General features: G+C 45.6%; 1 protein-coding gene across 3 annotated transcripts in view; it reads left to right on the top strand.

Annotated features, from left to right (window-relative positions):
• The first annotated feature begins 6,565 nt into the window (after nucleotides 1-6,565).
• MAP4K5 (mitogen-activated protein kinase kinase kinase kinase 5) overlaps nucleotides 6,566-20,871 on the top strand; it is a 55,187-nt gene continuing 40,881 nt past the window's right edge. For 2 of the 3 annotated variants that reach the window (XM_032110967.1, XM_032110965.1), the window contains exon 1: nucleotides 6,745-7,046. In XM_032110967.1, coding sequence (XP_031966858.1) covers nucleotides 6,939-7,046 — 108 coding nt within the window. In that variant the 5' untranslated portion in view covers nucleotides 6,745-6,938. Of the gene's footprint in view, nucleotides 6,667-6,744; nucleotides 7,047-20,871 lie in introns of those variants that run through there. The other variant, XM_032110966.1, reaches the window with a different exon arrangement.

Genomic DNA, 20,871 nt, shown 5'->3' with positions numbered 1-20,871 from the left:
GCAGAGAAGAGACAGGTGTTGTGAGGAGGGATTTCTTACGCTGGACACTCTCAGAGGGGTTCAGATAGGTTGAAAGAGAATAAAAGAAAAGCAGCTGGGAAATGGATAGGGGAGGGGAAAAAAAAGAGGATGGAAAAGGAAATTTGTTCATTTGAAAGTCTAATTAAACTGAGATGGGCTCAGGTCCTGTTTTCCTCATTCTCTTTGAAAATTGCTGCTAAGGTCAAGCTTGTACTGCCCCATTTACTGGCATCTTCTCCTTTTCTCTTGCCATTATGGCACGTGGTATCCCAGTGAAAGAGAAGTGGAGAGGTTTGATGCTGTGCTGTGCCAGAGGGATGGTCTGCATGAAGTACCAAGGCCTTCTCCTGCATTATTTCCTATGATCCCAAGTCAAGGGGATGATCTTTTTTCCAGAGAGTGACTCAGCATTTGCTCATTTTCATCCATCCCTTCTCTCCACCGATTCATCCTTCCTTTATTTTCCCAGTTGCAAACAGCCCTTCTTAGGAAGCATCTTTACATTCTTGCTGCTGAATGGTCATGGACTGGAAGGATTCTTGAGGAAAAACGATGCTAAATGGGGGAAAGGCAGAAAGAGAAAATACCCTGCAGAGGGAGAGCTCAGCCAGTGGTTCAACAGCGGGAGATACAGCGGTGGAAAGGCCTCAGAATTTTGGACAAAACCTGGATTTAAATCCATCCTGCATTCCGCTGGCAGGAGCTGTTTCATAATTTACCTTGATTTCAGTGTCCCACTTACCCAGGCAGCATTTCCAGTTGCTTTTCATATCCCCGGCCCTTCGCAAACAGAAACCGGGTGCGTTGTGCAACGCTTATGTAAGAGGTGCCAAAGAGACACTGCCAAGGCTCTGCTCTTGCTCAGGTGCCACCACGGACTCGCTGGGACTTGCTGCTGAGGGAATCACTGCCATCCACAGGAGTTTTCCTTGGACAAGGCGCTGCCTGAGCCTCCGGGTGACACATCTGTTCTTGCAGTGGTTATCCGAGGTTCCGGGATGTGTTGGCTTCCTCCACACAGTTTTTATTGTCACTTCTGCCTTCTTGGGCTTTGCTCTTTCACTGCTTCTGCTAAATTGCATGGGAAAGTCAAAGGGATCAAGATGTCAAATGTGTCTGAAGAGCATTGCAAGGGGATGTCTCCCTGGTGCTTACACTCTCTGGCAGGGATTCCTCATCACTGCTTTAAATTTCTATACCCTTATTCTAGGGTTAAGAGGCCTCAATTCCTTGGAAATACCAAAAAGGGATAAAACAGAATCAGCTTTTTCCTTGGTCCTGAAGCTACAACCTTCCTAACATCTTTCTGTTGTTGGGTTTTTTTCCTTACTGAAATATTTTAAGTGAAGCAGATCTTTGTTGCTTAGGAAATCCTGCTATTCCTGCAGTTCCCATTTCTCACCCCGAATTGTGCTATGACCGCCTACATTTACATGGGCTTTGCAGCCAAAGGAATTAGCTTTGCTGCTTCTGTAAACACGATGGCACACTAGGACTGCACAGAGGTATTTCACTGTGGAGGAGACAGAATTCCAGCAGTTAATTAAATCACTTGTTTAATCAATCAGAGTGGAGGTTCTTCCTTCTGGAAGATGCTCTGTAAACTGAAGGAGCTACTTAAGAATAAAAAAACCACGGACATAAAGAACCATCAACTCAGGCCTGGTTTTACCTCAGTGGCTGCCTTTGCACTATCTGACTGTGATCCTCTTATTTCTCTTCGTTAGGAAAAGTTTCTTCCCCCAGAGGGTGCTGGGCACTGCCCAGGCTCCCCAGGGAATGGGCACGGCCCCGAGGCTGCCAGAGCTCCAGGAGCGTTTGGACAGCGCTGCCAGGGATGCACGGGACAGGGGAGAACTGTTGGGGTGTCTGTGCAGGGCCAGGAGCTGAACTGGATCATCCTTAGGGTAATTCCATGATTCTACAATTTAGAGGTCAGCAAGATCTCTCCTAAGCCAAACTTCCCATTTATTTCCGATACTGTTTTTAATTTGTTCCCTCCCCCCTGCACCGGCAGGCAGATGGACACTATTGAAAACATCCTTCCTCACCAGCCTCTTTTTCTGTTTGCAACGTGGCTTTAGTGAGCCCAAGCCAAAATCTGTGCGTGCCAAGTTTGTTTCTAGGATTTCCCCCTGAAGATACACCTCAGCCAGGAAAAGGCTTCCAGCTCCTCTAGGCAGAACCAACCGAATCCACCTGCCTGGATGATTCAGCAAGATCCTTGCAAAATGTTCCAGCCAGGTTTGTGCACCTGGGAACGGGGGAAGCAGCCGGGTTTCCAGGCGCTGCTCTGAATTTCCCTTTTTAATGCTGTTTTTCATGGAATGGCCACATTTTCCTGCATCCTTGTGCTGAGCAGTTGCTGTCTGGTCTCACCTCTGCCCTCTTGTGTGTGCACGTGGGAGGGAAGGGCATCCAGCTGGTTTCCTTCCTTTGAATGCAAAGAGCACAATCAGCTGCAAAGTCTCCTGAGATGCATCTACGTAAACGGGGTGACACAAATATAATGTATAGCCACAGCGCCCCTCTTCCTTCCGTGAAAAACAAATCCTGGCACACGGGGCTGAGCTGGGTCTTGTTTAATTCTCCTGCTCCTGCAAGGCACACAAGGCTCCTGAAAAGGCTTTGCTCTCCCATTGGTGTCTTTTCTCTCTTCCCAGAGCATCTCAGCTGGATGAGATCCTCAGTCTACAGCAGACTGATGCTTCCCTGAGCAAGCGTAACTCCCAAGCTGGAGATAAGAAACATCCAACAGGCCTGGATGTCTCCTCCTTCTCTTGCCCTTGGCTGTGTTCTCTCCATCCATCTTGCCAGGACTTCTCCCTCTTTCTGCTCTTTATTTTTTCCAGGCATTTTTTGTACCTGTCATCACGTGCCCACATCTGCTGCCATCCCAGCTGTCCCCAAAGGGCCATTCCAGCAGCAAGAAACCATTCAGGATCCCAGAAAACCTGCCCTATTCCTCCTATTCTGAATTCTGATAGCAGAGCAGGTGAAGCAGCATTGACAGCCCTGAAAGCTGCCAAAGTGATGGCAAGAAGCTTTAGGAGGTTCAGCATCCTGAACTGGACTCAGGGCTGGAAGCTGCCCACAGAAAGCCTGGGAATGGCTCCACTGCAGGCCCTTCACTTGTGGCCGTGGGTGAAGCAACAGTGTGTGTGCCATCAGAGAGGAAAACCAGCCTGAAAAACACAAACGACAAACTTAAAAAAAAAAAAAAAAAAAAAAATCAAATCATAGGGAAGGTGCTGCAGCAGTTTTGAATGCATTCCATGTGGGATTGTTCGACTGTGTAAAATTAAAGATATTTTAGCAGTCAGATAAAGAACTAGGGCTGAAGTATTTTCTCTTCATGCTGCTGTTTCATACTTCAGTGTCCTATTTGCCAATGAACATGCATCCACAGGCACAGCACATTCCACTGCTTTTAAAACCACCTTTATTATCTCATTCAGTTAGAAATCTCTACAGCTCTGCATCCACTGTTACCTGGTGAATCTCAGAGTCTCGTTAAAATAACCTTGGCTGTTCTTCCTCCTCAGACTACAACACAAACAGATCACATTCTCCAAATCCATGTAATGCCTTATGTAAAACCACTTAACATTCCTTTTAAGGCTGGGACCCATTCAGATGGAAGATGCTGCATAAAAGCACATTCCTAAACAAGCTTGACCAGAAAAGCAACGTGGTCTGGGGTGGAAAATGCACTGGGAATCGGTGTGGGCTCAGGAGTACGGGCCTGGCAGGGCACAGGGTCCATGTCTTGAACTGAAAACTTTGCACAACTTGTTAGAATCATTAATTAAATCATTAACATTGGAAAAGCCCTCTAAGACCATTGAGCCCAACCCTTAACCCGGCACTGCCAGGATCACCACTGCCTCATGTCCCCAAGTGCCGCATCCACACTGCTCTTAAAACCCTCCAGGGATGGTGACTCCACCACTGCCCTGGGCAAACAATGCCTGACCACCCTTTCCCTGAAGAAATTTTCCCTAATATCCAACCTCGACCTCCCCTGGCACAACTTCAGGCAGTTTCCTCCATTTTCCTGCATTTTCCTAATCATGAAATGGTAACAGTAGTACAGTCCCAGTGCTGCTTTTATCTATGTACACCTCCCAGTTGTGCTTCCAGCAGGGACTGAGACCCAGCTGGGAAAGGTGGATTAAAGCTCAGCACATGAGATGGGCTCTGAGAGGTCACTCTTCACCACTGGCAAGATGGGATGAGAAGCTGCACCTCCAGGTGGGAAGTGAAACTTAACCCAGCAAGGACTAAATACAGGAGCTTTTGCAGTAAACTGTAGCCCCTTGGATCTAAGGGATATTCTAGGAGTCCAAGTCTTAATGCACCATCTGCCACTGGAAAATGAAATGTCCTTTTTGCTGTGCTGTCATCTGATGGCTTGTCAGGAGCAGCAGAGTGAAAAGCAGTGTCTGAACCCTCAGCTGAGGAAGGGAAAAGAAAAAGGACACAAACAGCTCCCTATCAGGAGCACAGGAAGCTGATTTATGAGGGGAGAGGTAATTGCTTTGTTAAAAATCACTTGAGGAAATACAGCTCTCTAAAGGGTAAATAGTTCCTTACTTGTTGGGGGTTCAGGAAAACTTAGGTATTTATGTTGGAAAGGACATCCAGGATGCAGAAGGCTTGGAGAGTACAAGGGGAAACTAAATGGGAATCTCGCCCTGAGCTCCCCTCTTTTGGGGAGGTGGGGCAGGTTACGTTTTGCAGCCCAAACGAGCCCATAAATAAATCCCAATAAACCCAAAGGCCACTATGCAATTCCCAGGAGTCTGCACACGTTGCCTTTGAGTTTAACCTAAAGCACCACAGATCCTAATGAATTCTGCTACAGAGCCTGTGGTTTGAAGGAAAAGCTTATGCAACCCACACCACTCTGTCAGGTACTACATGTGGGATTTCTAAATGTAAGAGCAAGTTCAAAGCCCAGGCTCCATTTTAAACTGAGGATCAGTGCCTGGCTATGTTGGCATTAGAATACATTGGACCTGCTTGGGCTGTGTGGCTGCCAGAGAGGCAGAATCTGCTCTGAAATAACCAATCCTGGACACCAAAGACTCGTACATCTGGCATCCATTTGAATTTTTTCTACCGAACTTCTGCAGACGTATTTCCTGCACTGAGTATGTGGTGGTTTTTACACCTAGAAAATCACACCTCCTTTCAGGCCTTAATGACTCTCCGTGCAGTGAGTGCTACTTCGAATTCCAGCATTCCTCTGCTCCCTATCCCCACCTTTGGGCTTCTTAAGTTGTTTAGCATTGATTTCAGAGACCATAGGTGAGCTTTGCCCAGAATTTCAGCTGCTTCTCTGAAAATAATTGGGAAAGGCAGCTATAAATGCTTTCCACTTTGCAGTTTCACAGAAGCTTCTTTTGACTGAGGGAACCCAGGGAGACAAGTCCCAACAAGTCCGAGGTAATTCTGGTGTGACTTTCATTGCACTGGCTGCCCACAAAGCTGAATGCCATGGTACCTGATTAGCCCATGAGAAGGATTACACGACGTGGCTGCAAGGCTGCAATCCAGATCAGTCCTACATCCTCCTTCCTCCTCCTTTTCCTCCACATCTCGAGCCTCTCTGGAAGCATCCCAGCCTCTGGTGTGAAAGATGGAAAGCTTGGCCTGGTGTTTGGTACAAGCATATGTGTGGCTATAAATATATATAATATATAGGTGGTGTAGCCAAACTGGGGCCTTTCTTCCTGCCTCAAACAGAGGGGTACAGGCTAAAAGTCCTGCCTGTCCCCACACGTGTACTTCCTCAATGAAGACCTGTTGGAGCAGGGTCAGAAGAGGCACAAAGATGCTCCAAAGGCTGGAGCCCCTCTGCTCCAGGCTGGGAGAGCTGGGGATGTTCACCTGGAGAAAAGGCGGCTTCAGGGAGACCTCAGAGCCCCTTCCAGGGCCTAAAGGGCGTCCAAGAGAGCTGGAGAGGTGCTTGGGACAAGGGTCTGCAGTGACAAGAGGGAATGGCTTTAAGCTGAAAAAGGGTAGATTTAGGTTGGATGGGCTATTGGGAAGAAATTCTTGGCCATGAGGGTGAGGCCCCGGCACAGGGTGCCCAGAGAAGCTGTGGCTGCCCCTGGATCCCTGAAAGCGTCCAAGGCCAGGTTGGATGGGGTTTGAAGCAACCTGGTCCAGCGGAAGGTGTCCCTGCCCAAGGCAGAGGCTCGGCACTGGATGAGTTTTAGGGTCCCTCCCAACCCAAACCACTCTGAGATTCCATGAGCCCCGGACGTGGCGGCCACAGGGTCGCGGGCAGGGCAGCGCCCGGTAACAGCCCCACGGCAGCGGCTCCCCGGAGCGAGGCCGGCAGGAGCAGAGCGGGGCCGAGCCTGAAGCGGAGCGGGCGGGGAGCGGGGCCGAGCCGGGAGCGGAGCGGGGCCGGCGTTGGCCGCGCCGGGGCGCTGCGGCGGCGCGGAGGCGCTGCCGGCCCGTCCCGTCCCGACCCGAGCGACACCCGGCTTGGCTCGGCCGCGGAAGGAGAACGAGAAGGAGGAGGAGAAGGAGGAGGAGGAGGAAAAGGAGGAGGAAAAGGAGGAGGCGGCGGCGGCGGTGCTCCCCCTCCCTCCCTCCCTCCCCGGCGGGACAAAGGGCTGCGGCGCGCAGGTAGGAGCCGGCTCGGCCTGGCCGCCCCGGCGGACGGGCCGCAGCGCCGGCGGCACCGCAGCTCCCTCCCCGCCCGGCCCCGCTCCCCGCCCGCTCCGGCGCTTCCTGGTTGCCCCGGGGAGCCCCGGGAGCCGCGGAGGGCGCGGCTGCCCGCCCGCCTTTGTCTGGGCCGCCTGGAGCCCCCCTGAGCCGCCGTTGCCGCCGCAGGAGCCATGGGCCGGGGGCCGCCGCGTTAGGAGCATCCCGGGGCCGGCGGGGACGCGGCGCTGGACATGGAGCCGGCGGCGCGGGCCAGCGGGGATATCCTGAGGCGGAACCCGCAGCAGGACTACGAGCTGATCCAGCGGGTGGGGAGCGGCACCTACGGCGACGTGTACAAGGTGAGCGGCGGGGGGGGCCGCCTCTGGCAAAGCCGGAGGATTCCTACTTGTGTGAGAAAGGATTGACTGTGAGCGAGGTGAGGCCCTGGCACAGGGTGCCCAGAGAAGCTGTGGCTGCCCCTGGATCACTGGAAGTGTCCAAGGCCAGGTTGGATGGGGCTTGGAGCAAGCTGGGATAGTGGAAGGTGTCCCTGCCCATGGCAGGGGGTTTGACTGAATGATCTTGAAGGTCCCTTCCAACCCAAACCAGTCTGGGATTCTGTGCTTGCAGCACCAGAGAAGAGTCTCTCTTACCGCCGCCCCTTCTTGGAGGTTTGAATTGGTGAATATCGCGGGCGATACTTCCCACGTTACTGCCCAAGGAGGTAGAGGATATCTCTTGGCTATACCTGTTTGCAGAACGCATCCAGTTAAAGCACCTGATTAAAAGGGTGCCACTTTATCCTCGAGGTTAATAATAGCCCGTGAAAGGCAGAAGCAGATTAAAGCTCTTCAGAAGCTGGAACAGAGCTCCTGTACGAGGTAGAGTTAGTGCAGCACATCAAGTAGATGCTCTTGGAATGGTGCATACAAAAAGTGACCTTGACCATGACAGGGAATTGGAGCTGGGTGATTTTTTAGGTTCCTTCCAAGCCAAACCATTCTGGGATTCTGTAATTCCGTCCTGGTGTGCACATCGCCAGAACCACGGGCATGGGGGGCAGGAGGTGCAGGCAGTGGTGTGTTCTCATAGGAGCTCTGTCTACAAACATCAGGGATGTTCCTCATACCTCAGGGATGCTCAGCAGCTTTTAGGTCTGGGTGGATTGTAAAGAAAGCCTTAAAGGTTTCAACCTGTGCTTGGCAATGTGCGTGTTCAGCTGCATGGAGAGGGAGGCTGTGTGATGTTCTCCTTTGTAGTGCTGTTGAGTGTGTTTAAAATAGACCTGACACAGCCAAGTGTGCAAGGGAGGGTGTGTTACTGTGCCACATGAAAGGCAGCAGTAATTGCTTCTGCTGGGGGAGGGCTCTTTGCTAATGCTCAAATTGAAATTTTATAGATGGATCCTGTTCCCACCACCCCTTTGAAATGGTTACTTGTGACCTCAGGGAGTTATTTCTAAAAGTTTTTGTGGTGCGTATTTACCTTCCTCTTTTATTTTTTTTTTTTTCTCCTACAGTGTTGTGCACAGATCAGTGAACTTCTTTCCTAGGGATTCTAGCAGTAATCCTTTAAAAGAACATTTCAGCTGTCATAAATCTGGAACTCAGCATACCTTGAGCTGCTTTGTTTGTGTGTGCTTGCCCAGTGCAGGGCAGCATGACAAGAAATAACCAGGCAGCACGACAAGAAATAACTAGTTGTATTGCAGGGAAATGTTTTTGTGTCATCTCTTTGTGGAAAAAGAAATATTCTGCTTCTCATTATCCTGGTAATTAGTGGAGAGCTGTGCTGACATGTCATCCAGCTTCCGGTTCCGGAGCTGGGTTGGATGCATGGCTCTGCTCCGTGCCATGTAAACACATCCATCCCCTTTAAACAAAAAACCCACAACCCTCTGCCCCCCCCCCTCCACTCTGGGCTATGAAGAATGTGCCTTCCACTCCTGAAACGGTTTCAGATAAGGAATAAACCCAAACTTTCTCCTCGTGCAGCCTGGTAAATTTAAATCAAAGTTTTTGGCAGCCGTTTCAGACGTTGTTAGGAGTCTGAAACAAGTATAAAGTTAATGAGTTTAGAGTAGTTTGAGAGGCTGCATTTGTTTCTAGGTCATTGGTTTGCTCTTTGTTTTTGTAAAGGCCTGCAGCAGGGAGGAACTCTTTCAAGGGAATACTGAATCAGATGGCACTGCCTCTTATGACAAATATGCACAGCAAACTTATTTTTTAAAGTCATTGATGTTATGATAATCTTAAAAGGTAAACCTTTTTTTTCTTGAAAGGACTTAACATATAAACATTGTACTTTTATTTTTCTTAGTCCCTGGTAAGTCTCAGTGCAGATGGCACACCTTGTACTCGTTGAGGGCTGTTGGAAGTGTTTATAAAATGCATTTATTAGTGAATATCCAAGTGTTTCTATGTTGCAGAGCTCAGGAAAGGTTTGCTGGAGAGTGCTCTTAAATTAAAATGGAATTTTCCCCTCACCTCTTCAAGTGGTTTCTCTGCTCCTTCACTAATAATGAGTCACCAGCGTCTCCAGCACGGTTGTTTTTGGGATGTCTAAGCCAGGCAGCCTCTCTGATTGTGGGACATCTGCCTCTTCCTCAGATGCTTTTTGGTGGTGGTGGTTAATGCTTCAAATTCTTCTTGGGGCATTTGGTAGCTTTTAGAGTAAATTGGCTCTTTTTTGGATGGTGAAGGCAGAGGTTAAGCAAATATTTCTCTTCACTATTAGGTTACAGAAGAATATTTAAGGCTTTTCCAAAATTCTCCTGCCCACTTTGCTTTTCATTGCTACCATGAAGGCTTAACACAGAGATGTGTTTTCTTACTGTTTGTGGGGTTTATTTCTCTTGTCTGTCACATGGCACACAAATGGCTGATTGTAGGATTGCTCCTAAGTGCTGGGTTGTTGATGTTGTTTTAATATCTTTTTTTCCCCAAAATGCATTTCAGGGCTGGGGAGAAACCATCTGTAAATAAACTCTTGTCTATTCACAGCCTGTGTAAATAGATCCAAGTTTGGGTTCAGCAGTCTTGGAAGTAATTTCCATTACAATCCTAACTTGTTAGTTGTCTCATCTGTGGTGGGAAAGCTTTTTTCTTTTTAATAGAGGATGTTAATATCAAACCAGTTCTGATCCATTGGAATAATTCATCCCTTACAGCATTGCACCAAAGTATCTTGAATTACTGACTTGTGAAAGAGGCTGTAATAACAAAGATGAGAACTGGAACTTAATAATATGCTGATTAAAAACCAGTCTTTTTTTGTCCCTACTCTCTCACAAATCTACTCTGGCTTTCCTGGAAAGGTCTTCCCACTGTGGTTATAAAAATGAACATCTCGAAGCAGTGTTTAAAAATGACATAAATTTGTTCTGTTTGCACTCTGAATTGCTTCTGTTTCCTGCTGAAATAGATGTTGTATGTGTGTGGTTAATGGAGAAACACCATTTGACTGGAGTCTTGGAGCAGAAAATTTTAAAAAGCTGCTGGAGACTGTAAATGGATTTTAACCTCCAGCACTAGGAAGTGGCTGGTCAGATCCCATCCCAGGTAAATTCCCAGTGTGGTTAGATGTTTCCCAGGATGGGTTTTCACACCAGCATGACCTGTGAGTGAACCTGCAGCTTTTCAGTAGGGCTTTGTAGTCCTGATTTGTTTGAGGCTGGTTTGATAACAAGGTCACGCCATCAGCTGTATAAGCACGCGTTTCTGCAGTCCGTGGTATTTTCTGGAGGTACTTGGAATAGCGTAAGACTGGCCTGTTTTGCTTAACTTGTGGAATTTGGTTGCATCAGGACATCCAGTCATTTAGTTGTGTGTAGTTGAGGATCTTGGTGTCCTCAAGGGACTTTGGAAAACAAGAGTTGTATTTGGGGGATAATTTGCTGCTGCTCGTCCTTCCTGAAATTTCCTGTGTGGATTTTTTTATTGGAGTATTTCTTAATGGCTCTGAATAAGTTTGGTGGGGAGATTATGGGGAAATGTTCAAGTGTCCAAGGCCAGGTTGGAGGGGTCTTGGAGCAACCTGGGCTAGTGGAAGGTGTCCCTGTGCATGGCAGCGGGGTGGAATGGGATGAGCTTTAAGGTCCCTTCCCATCCTAACCATTCACAGGGCTTGGCTTTTTGTGTTTTTCATTCCAAGTGCCCCAAACAGAGTTTTAACTGATCCTTGGTTCTGCAGAGGGGAACAAAAGGGTGGTTGATGTAAATGGATGTAAATTCATCCTTGTTGAATGCTGTTGTTTGGCAGCTGAGCTGGAAGGCCATGGATGTGCCGGGCCCAGCACTGGGCCGGCCGCTCCCGCGGGATGAATAGCGGGATGTCTGTCCTCCCCGATGATCAAACATGACCTTGTGCAGCAATTCTAAAGCTGGCTTGTTTGGGGTTTTCCAAGCAGGATTGTGAGCAGTGCCACAGTGGCTTTCTTTAAAAGTAAGCTCAAGGGACAAGGAATGTACCAAATTAATGGCAGAAACTGCCTGTAAACAAGAGAGGCATTTTTATTGAATATCATGAAAATTTCATTCTTTCTGGAGTCACCTGCTCAGTCTCTCTTCTCTTGAGATTATTATCATTATTTTTTAATCTCCTTCGCCAAATAAAGGCATTAACTTAGAAGAAACCTCCAGTGTTTTGCCACTGATTGCTGCTGGAAAATAGTGAGCAGTGAAATTGGATTGTGGCACACACAGACTCTGCTCAAATTCAATTTAAACAACAAAAAGATTTGTTTTACTTTCTTTGTGGTTTTTTTTTTTAAAGGTTGCCATGAAAGTGTGACTCTGTCCAGTTTGAATCAGGCTTCAACCGTGCTTGTGTGGTCACTGCCTTGTTCTCAGAGCTCTGGATTATAATTCCTGGTGCAGCCAAAGGGTATTGAGAACCTGTATTCGATGCTTAGAAAATAATTCTCAATGTCATTCTAATCTCTCAGATAATGAAAGTTTATCAGTTAAAGTGTTTTACTGCTTAAGTCAACAGGTTAAGAACAGAGTATTAAAGGTTTTTTTTGATACCAGAGAAGAGTTATGGCTGTGACAGCTTTTAATCACATATTCCCAACTTTATACAAATATGTTTTGGCAGCTGCAGACCAATTGGGTTTGGCCATCCCTGACTCAGCACTTCTGTCCCTGGTGAATATAGGTTGCTTCCACGTATAAATGACCATAAAACATCTGTCATGTTGGGGGATTCCACTCTTCCTCTGCAGATCAAAGCCTTCTGGTCAGCAGTGTTTGCTATAGCCGTGCCTGAACTCCGTGTGCTCTTTTTTCCATGTGAAGGGTGTTTGGAATGACATCAAACCAGTGCTCTTGAGCTTTTTCTTATTGCTGTGGAGTTCCTCTTCTGGGAAATGGCACACTTTTGTTTTAGGATGCAGTCAGTAGGATTTCTCTTTTGAGAGCTAAGATGCACAGTAGCTTGTTGACATCCTCTGTGAGGATATTCAGGAAGGTGAAACCTTTGCATTTCCATTTGTAATGTTTGTAACAGCTTTTTTTATTAAGGATTTGGTTTTTGATGTGGAATGTTCCAAGCTGCTTGGCATTAAATATTACATCCTGTCACTCATGTTTCTCTTTACCAGGAACTGTAGTGACAGGACAAGGAGTAATGGGCTCAAAGTGAAAGAAGGGAAATTTAGGTTAGATATATGGAAAGAATTCTTGGCTAGGAGGGAGCTGAGGCCCTGGCACAGGTTTCCCAGAGAAGCTGTGGCTGCCCCTGGATCCCTGGAAGTGTCCAAGGCCAGGTTGGACATTGGGGTTTGGAGCAACCTGGCATAGCAGAAGGTGGCAGGAATGGAACTGGATGATCTGTAATGTCCCTTCCAACCCAAACCATTCTGGAATTCTGTGGTTTCTGTTAATGGGAAGTTACATGGTGGGAGTAGTGTTTCCCCTATGGTTATTTCTCCCTGTCTCTTACTTTGAGGAGCAGGCAGTCTCCAAAATCTTTAAAATAAGGTCTAATTTCTTCTCAATGTGAGATATTCATTAAGAGGAAGCAAACAGTGCAAGTCACACACCACCCACCCCTCAACAACAGAGACCTGAGAGGGAAGAACAGATCAAAGATCAGAACATTTGCCTGCCAGGATCTGCTTCCTTTCTCTCCAGAAGATGCAACGGTCATTTTCATTGCCAACATTAGGATAACTTGGAAAGCATCCAGGATTTCTGGGATGAGTGGCTGAGCCCCAGTTCTGTCAGAGAGGTGCGTGGTAGAAGCTCACAGATCATCCCTGTCAGAGGGAGCAGCTCTTCCTGTCAGCAAGGCCGTGACGGAGTTTGGCAGCACGTTCCGCTGACACCAGCAACTGTCCGTCCTCATTCCAGCTGGAAAAACAACCTTCCGTGCTACCTTTAGCTGTGTTTGGCACCTGCTGCTTGCTTAGAGCTGGGAGTGAAGAGGAGAGGCAGCATCAGCCCAAAGTGTTTCCAGTTCAGAGTGATGCAAAACAGGTACATCTCCATATTCATGAAGTTGTTCTTCAGCTCAAGGCAATCTCAATGCCTTGTGGTTGAGATTGCCAAGGCTTTTCACAAGGACATGGAGTGATAAGATGAAGGGGAATAGCTTCACACTGACAGAGGTCAGGGTTAGATGGGATATTGGGATTAAATTCTTGGCTGGGAGGTTGGTGAGGCCCTGGCACAGGATGCCCAGAGAAGCTGTGGCTGCCCCTGGATCCCTGGAAGTGTCCAAGGTCAGGTTGGATGGGGCTTGGAGCACCCTGGGCTAGTGGAAGGTGTCCCTGCCCATGGCAGGGAATGGAATGAGTTGGGTGTTAAATTCCCTTCCAACCCAAACCATTACGGGATTCTGTGACTTCCTCACACTTTGCCATTTCATTAGGTTTTTGGATTTTAAATTTTCCAAAGAAGAATTCTTTCCCAGTTTCTGAAGGATTCTTAGCAGTAAGAGCACTCAGCAAGGTTTGGTGGACACAGCAGCCTTTGATTTCGGGAGTTATGCTGGTCCCAGATCCGTTCTGGATTTCCAATAAAAAATCACAAATGGAGGCTGGATAAACTCTTCCTTTCTAGGTGGACAAAAAATTGTGAGTTTGGCACATAGAGGTTTCTGTTCTGCTCTTCAGCTTTCTAAATTCTTTCACCCAAGTGTTGGAGTGATTCATTTCATCCAGCACAGTGGATATTGTCAGCAGTGTCCTCCTCAGCCAAAGCTTACCTTTTTCCATGATGGATGGAAAACACTGTGTGGAGAAGCTGCAGCTTGACTGTATCTCAGGAGCTTGAGTGAAAGAGCACATGAGAGGATGAGCAACAGAATTGCTTCCAGGATTGTCCTCTTCCAGTACTTTCACCTAGTCCCTTATCCTGTGTGTTGCTCTGTGTATTTCTACTGACTTCTGTTCTTCTAAAGATAGTAAAAAGATCACACAAATGTAGTCAGGGATACCCTCAGAACATCCCAGTCCTGGTGTCCAAAACTGCTGCATTATTGATCCTTCAAAATGGCATCTTTAATGCCAGATTTGATATCTTGGCACGTTGGAATTACTCCTCCCCCAAGTGTATTTTCGTGTCTTCTGCATGAATATAGTGTCTGGGAGGTTCATGTTTTCATAGAGATGAGGAAGATTTGGCTGGAGAAAGAATGTCTGAAAAAAGAAAACTGAATGAACCATATTTTCAGCTCAGTGTGAAAAAGCTGGATTTGTAGGGGGTTTGAAATGTGAATTTTGAGACATTCCAGAAAGGCAAGTGCTGCTTCTCTTCAGAGTGAAGAGGTTATTGCAGAGGGACTCTGTTATCTTATTGATAAGAAATCATTCCTAAGGGGATCTTTTTAAGTAGCTTTGTCTTGTGCAGCATTAAAGGCATAACTTCTTCTCACCGTTGAGGGGATGGTCCACCCCAAAAAGCTGTATTTTTGTCCTGTTCTCAGCTCTGTGTGTGATTCTTTGCTGATCATTGCTGTTGAAACAATAAAGAATTGAGTTATGTTTGCCTTAACTTGCTGTTTGACGTACAGACAACGCAAGATCGGAGTTGAGTTATAAACATCAGGCTCCCAAAGATATTTGGGGGATTTAGTCATTAATCCTGTGGGAAGATATGTGGTAAAGTCTCTTGTAGAGGCACAGAGATGCAAACATGGTAGGTAGAAAGAGTAAAAGGGGGTGCCATACCATCTTCTATGGGTGTATTTTCTTTTGATAAAACTAAAAGAATTAAGATTTGACAGGAAGCAGTGCCTGATGGGTGCTCATTGCTCTCAGTGATGGAAGAGCTTCAGGTATTTGTGTTTTATTTATGAGGCCTTGGGAAACAACAGCAGCTGAAATTTGGAAGCATTTGGTCTACAGTGAGTAAAGGGAGAGTATTTGATGTGTCCCTTGTAGATATTCACAGCCGAGACCCCAGAGAGTCCCCAGATGAGCAGTTTCTGATGAAACCATTTCGTTTTCTCAGGCATGTGTGTGATTAAATTTAAAGTACTGGTTGAGCTCTGATCCTCTGATTCTTGGTTAATTATGAAGAGGCAGGAATAACTTCTGGATTAACACAGAGCCTTCTAAACTTTGCCAAACAATTCCTGTCCTGAGAGTCTTGTTTTTAAATGTGGCTCACAGTATCAAACAGGACAAAGGGATTCCTGAGGATGGGTAAGGAGATCTTGATTTTTTGGTTTCATGATCCATCAAGCAGCTGCCTGTTCAGGGCACATGAATGTGGATTTTTCCTTTTTCTCATTCCGTGGGTGTTGAGGTTTGTGTAAATCCTGCATTGGGATGTCTTGACTGTGCTGGCTCGAGGCAGCTCCAGCAGGGATGGAGGAGGAGGACAGGCTGTGGCTCTGCTCCATGAAAGCATTATATGAAATTCCCCATCCCTGGAAGTGTTCAAGGCCAGGTTGGACGGAGCTTGGAGCAACCTTGTAGTGGAAGTGTCCCTGCTCACAGCAGTGGGGTGGAACGAGGTGGTGGTCAAGGTCCCTTCCAACCCAAACCATTCCATGATTTTAGAAGGAACTTTCCCTGCGTGCTTTGTTGTGCTTCCTCGAGCGGAGCCGAGGGATAGTTTTGGGAACAGGGAAGCAGCCAGGCTGCACAGAGTCTCTACCACGGTTTCCTCTGGCTCTCTCAAGCACATTCCTTAGTGGTGTCTGGCTGGGGAAGGCTGGTCCATGGAAAATGCACACAGCTGCTGGAGGGAGAGCATTATGTTCGTTGGAGATGGGAGCAGTGGGAGAGCCGAGGGTCTGGCCTGGGATGGAGGGATGGGCCCTCCCCAGGGATCAAGCAAAGGTGAATTAAAAACCCTATAGAAACAGGATCAAGAAACTAGAGTATAAATAGACAAGAGGAATGAGGCAAGATGGAAAATGTTCTCAAGTGTGTTAAAATTTAAAAATACTTCTTTTAAAATTCCACTTAAATCATCAGGCCCAATTTACCAGAATATTCTAATTATGTAATAAGATATATTACTTGAGAGCACGGTTTTGGTTCATCTTTCAAAGTAAAGTGAGGAAGTCACTGGCCAAGTGCTTGAAATCAGGGGACTGAAGTGAAACTGGAGCTTGATCACTGTAGGTGAAATTGTAGAAAAAAGATTCTTATTTTCAAGTGACATCTTGACAAAGTCTTGTTTTCAGGTGGCATCATTTACATGAGTTAATCAGTTAAAATTAAGAAAACAATAATAAAAAAAATCAGACCAGTTTTTTTCCTCTGTTCTGGCTAAAAATAAAGTGTGAGAGGATGAGATAACTTGCACGATTTTCAGTTATCCCCTGTAATGAAATGGCAGCATATTTCCTCTTTACTTCATCAGCAGAAGCGCAAAACCTGTTTTATCTGTAACCTTTTTCATGTACCAGCACATTTAGAACTTCGATTTTTCCTCACTAAAAAACCTACTGAAATGTCATTTCTGTTTATTCCAACAGAATTCCAGGTTCTGATTTTGAATTTTCTCCTGAATTAGAAATATTGCTGGTCGTTGTTTTATCACCATAAAATGAAGACTGTAAATGAATGCTGGGGTTTATTTTAGTAGAAACAGCTGTCCCAGTATCAGGAAGAAGCATCAAATCTTACCCATCTCCCACCCCAAGAAGGTGACAATTGATGCAGTCCAGATGCAAACCAAAGCTTAATTGTAGAGCAGAAAAAGAATCTTCCAGCTTCTATTTTTAGCTAATTTCCCTTTAACTTCTTCAATTATACAACTTCTTTATTCATTCTTTCTGTTCTGGTCACTGTTTTATTTAACAATAACAACAATAAAGAGCAAAACACTGACCTGTTTTCTTCATCAAAGCAAATTTATGGCTTGTTCCTTTTAATTTTGTAATTGTGAGTTCATCTCTGAGGAACTGAAATTTTAAGGAGGTGATTACTGAACAGCTTTGTTGGAGGTAGATTTTTCTCCTTAAATCTACATTTTCCACCTGAATCTCTCTAGAGTCTATCAGGTAAATTGTGATAAGGAAAAGGAGTTGATACAGATTTTTGCCTTTGGTTTGCAGGGCTTCATATAACACTTGCAATCTCAAAATTCCATTTTTTTCCCTTTAAAATGCCAGTGGTGGCTCCTCAGTTTTGCCTTTCTGAAGAGACACATCTCACTGTGTTAGCTTACAGAGCAGTAAAAAATACCTTTTTCTTTGGTAAAGAAGTACATGCTGGTCTTAAATTCCTTAGTTTTTAATTATAAAAAATCAATCCATTGCCTTTTCCTTCAGAAATTTGTTTTTTCTCTGCCTGGAAAACCAGATTTTTTTTTTTTTTTTTTTTTTTTTGTCAGTGAAAAGAAGACACATAGATATTTTCTTTCAAATATTTTGTTTGTCACATCTCTTAGTTCTTTCATCTCTAAGGAATAAATAAATTCCCCCGCAGCTGATGAAATACATAATCTTTTAATGTTACTTGGGTTTGTACTCCATAATACTGTGAGGGGTTTTTTTCTGTCATGGTCTATGCATTCAACATAGGAATACAATAAAATTATTTTACATTCATTCTCCCTATCTTCTGGTGAATAAACCCTTTTAAAATCCATCTTGGTTCATAGTTTAATGTATTTGAAGGTATATTTTCTTTTTTCTCTCTCTTTTCTTTTCCCTATTTTATATCCTGGCCTGTAAAGCTGTTGAGCATCTGTTCATTTTTAAGTATATCAGCAGCTCCATGGGCATTCTTTGATTTTCATGATCTTATGTTCAAAAATGTTTATTATTCCCCAGGAAAGCAAGCTATTTCGAGTAGCTTTTCAAACCACTGTAATGCACACAGTTGTGACTTGAAAAGGTTCTTTTCTGCTTTGGTTTTTGCTCCAGCTGAGTCAAAATTGGGGCCTTTTTTAATTTATTTTTTTTTCTCATGTGGTATTTGTTTGTATCTTTTGTGCTGCATTAGTTGCTAAACAGTATTTCTGTGGTCAGGGTCTGTTTCTAGCTTTAGCTTTCCAGTTTTACAAGGATGATGCCAAATATTTTGTAAAAGATAATCTGCCAAGAAAATTTCAGAGGAGAATAACCAACCTCTGCTTGGAAGCACATAGCTGACTTCTTCTGTTATTTTTTCCCCCTAAATAAATGTTAGGATGTGCATTGATCTTTGCTTCGTTATTGTTATCTTTATTGCCACACTTCTTTGTCCTTCAATAATTATCACCAGGGACGAGAATTAAATGTTTTAGTGGCTACTGAGACCTGCAAAATCCCTTTGCTGATAGAAATCCTCAGTCTGGTTTTCTGGAGAATAAAGGGAGTTGGCCTCGCATCATTAATGAGCTGTTAATCCCTTATTGCTTGAGTTAATTGGCCTTGAGTAAGAAAGTGTCAGAAGTCTCTGAGTGAAAGGTAGGTTCTCCTGCTCCCAATATTCTCTGACAGAGATAAACTATCTAAATTTCACCAATTGCCAGCAAGAGTAAATACATTTAAGCCTTATTTGCATTATAGCTGTGATCAGGAGTGCCAGTCTGGATCTGGGATTCAGGTTTTAATGTGGAATTTATTTAAATCCTGGGTCTTCTGCATATTCTGGGTTCTGTCCTTTTGACAGGGGAAGCTGGAAGTGCTGTAAATGTGGAAATAAGGAGTGACAGCTGGGAATTTTTCATCCTGCCTTGTGCTGCTGCATCTTCTGAGGGATGAGAACTGGCAGTCTCCATCTGGAGATCACCAACAAAATCAATATTTGTCCTTGTACAATATTCAGCTCAGAGATCCAACGTGATGGCTCTGATGCCACTACAGAATAAACTAAAATTAGCATGTAAATCTTCATTTTGGGTTTATCCCAAAAAGTAATGACTGCTGGTTGTAAGAGATGATTGTCTTTTAGTGTCTTGAATCTATAAAGTCTCTGTTTGGGAAATAGTTTCTGAAAGCCTCTGTGCCTTCCACTATAAAGGAGCCTGGTACTGCTCTCCATCTCCAAAAACCCAGCTGGAAGACTGCAGGGGGAACAATTACCTCGGGGTCTTTTCTGCTTCCTAAAAGCCACACAGCCCTGAAAATTAGGAATGGTGTTCGGGTGACTTTTTCCAGCAGCAGAGAGTAGCCAGACATCTGCCACAGATGTGAGCAAACCTCCAGTGAGGAGTGGAGTGTCCCAGGGGGAGGGACAGCTGGAGTACCACTCCGTGAGGAAAGGCTGAGAGATTTGGGATTGTTCAACCTGGAGAAGGGAAGGCTCTGGGATGACCTAATTGTGGCCTTCCAGTGCCTGAAGGAGCCAAAAAATACGGAGAGAGACTTTGGGCAAAGGCCTAGAATGACAGAACAAGGAGAAATGGCTCCCACTGCCAGAGGGCAGGGATGGATGGGATATTGGGAAGGAATTCCTGGCTGGAAGGGTGGGGAGGCCCTGGCACAGGGTGCCCAGAGAAGCTGTGGCTGCCCCTGGATCCCTGGAAGTGTCCAAGGCCAGGCTGGACATTGGGGCTGGGAGCAGCCTGGGACAGTGGGAGGTGTCCCTGCCATGGGGATGGATCAGTCTTTAGAGGTCCCTTCCATCCCAAACCATTCTGGGATTTTGAGATTCTGTGACAGTTGTTTCTGATTTCTGGCACAAATCAGCCTATCCAGTAAGTTTGGCATTAACATTTGCCAGAGTTGTCTTACTTCTTTCGGGGTTTTTTTTAAGCTTTCCTCCTTTGTTCCTCTTACATTTTTAATCCACCCCCAGACCTTCAGCATTTGTTACAGAGACGCTCTCAGCACCAGGCAGGAGGGTCTTACCCAGTCTCATACTCTCTCTAGGTTTTCTTGGGATGGGGCTGTGGGGAATTTTGGCTTGGTTTTGCTTATTTTGTCTTACACAAAAGAGGGATAGAACCCCCCCAAACCAAGAACTGCACCTGGGTGGGTTTGGTCCAGGCACCATCTAGGAGGTAGAATCCATGGATTGTGTGCCATTGCTAGGAGTCTTCTGAGGGTGCTTTAGGGTGTGCTGGTCCTGGGAGAGGAACCAACACTCTCTCTACTCACTCCAAAACTGGAAAGCAGTAGTGGGAGCTGGGCAGAGGAGCTCTGCAGCCACACTGGGGCCTGGATAGTGATTCTTCCCCTTGACACCATCCTGACACCAAGGTATGGATCTGCTCTGAGCAGGTCTGGCTTGGCTCTGTCCTCTCTGCTTGGCTTAACCTGCAGATTTCTAAGGATTTTTTTAGTTTCAGAGAGTTTGGCTTCTTTTACAAAATGTTTTCCTAATGTACAGCACTGCGGCGTCCTCCTGTGTAGGGTGGCAACTTCAGGCTCACACAGTGAAGATTAACTCCTGTTGCTGTTAATTTCTGAGTAGTTTTCTGGGTTTAACTGACATTTTAGGAATCCTCAGCTCTGTGGTTGCGGTGTTAAACTGACTTGGCAAAGAGGTGGCTTTTGAGAAGAACAAACATCTCCTTTCCAGTCATTAAGAATATATTGCTGATACTTGTTTCATCTGCCTGATAGTTTTCCAGCTCTAGTTATAAAGCGTTTTTAAAATCCGTTAAATTTAGGTAAATCACAAGAGTAAGCAAAATTGTATCGTTAAATATAATAAACACTAGGAACATTTATTTTCAATTCTGCATTAAGACATAATTCAAATTCTGTTACAGTCCAGCACATCACCATCCACCAAGAATTCCCTGTTTTCGTGGTTTTAGGGCAGCCCAGGTAAGAACCATTTCTTGT

Source organism: Corvus moneduloides, chromosome 6, assembly GCF_009650955.1.
Source record: "Corvus moneduloides isolate bCorMon1 chromosome 6, bCorMon1.pri, whole genome shotgun sequence".
In the NCBI taxonomy this organism is placed as follows: domain Eukaryota; kingdom Metazoa; phylum Chordata; class Aves; order Passeriformes; family Corvidae; genus Corvus; species Corvus moneduloides.
Note: the sequence above shows the minus strand (reverse complement) of the source record. Positions and strands in the feature narration are given on the sequence as shown.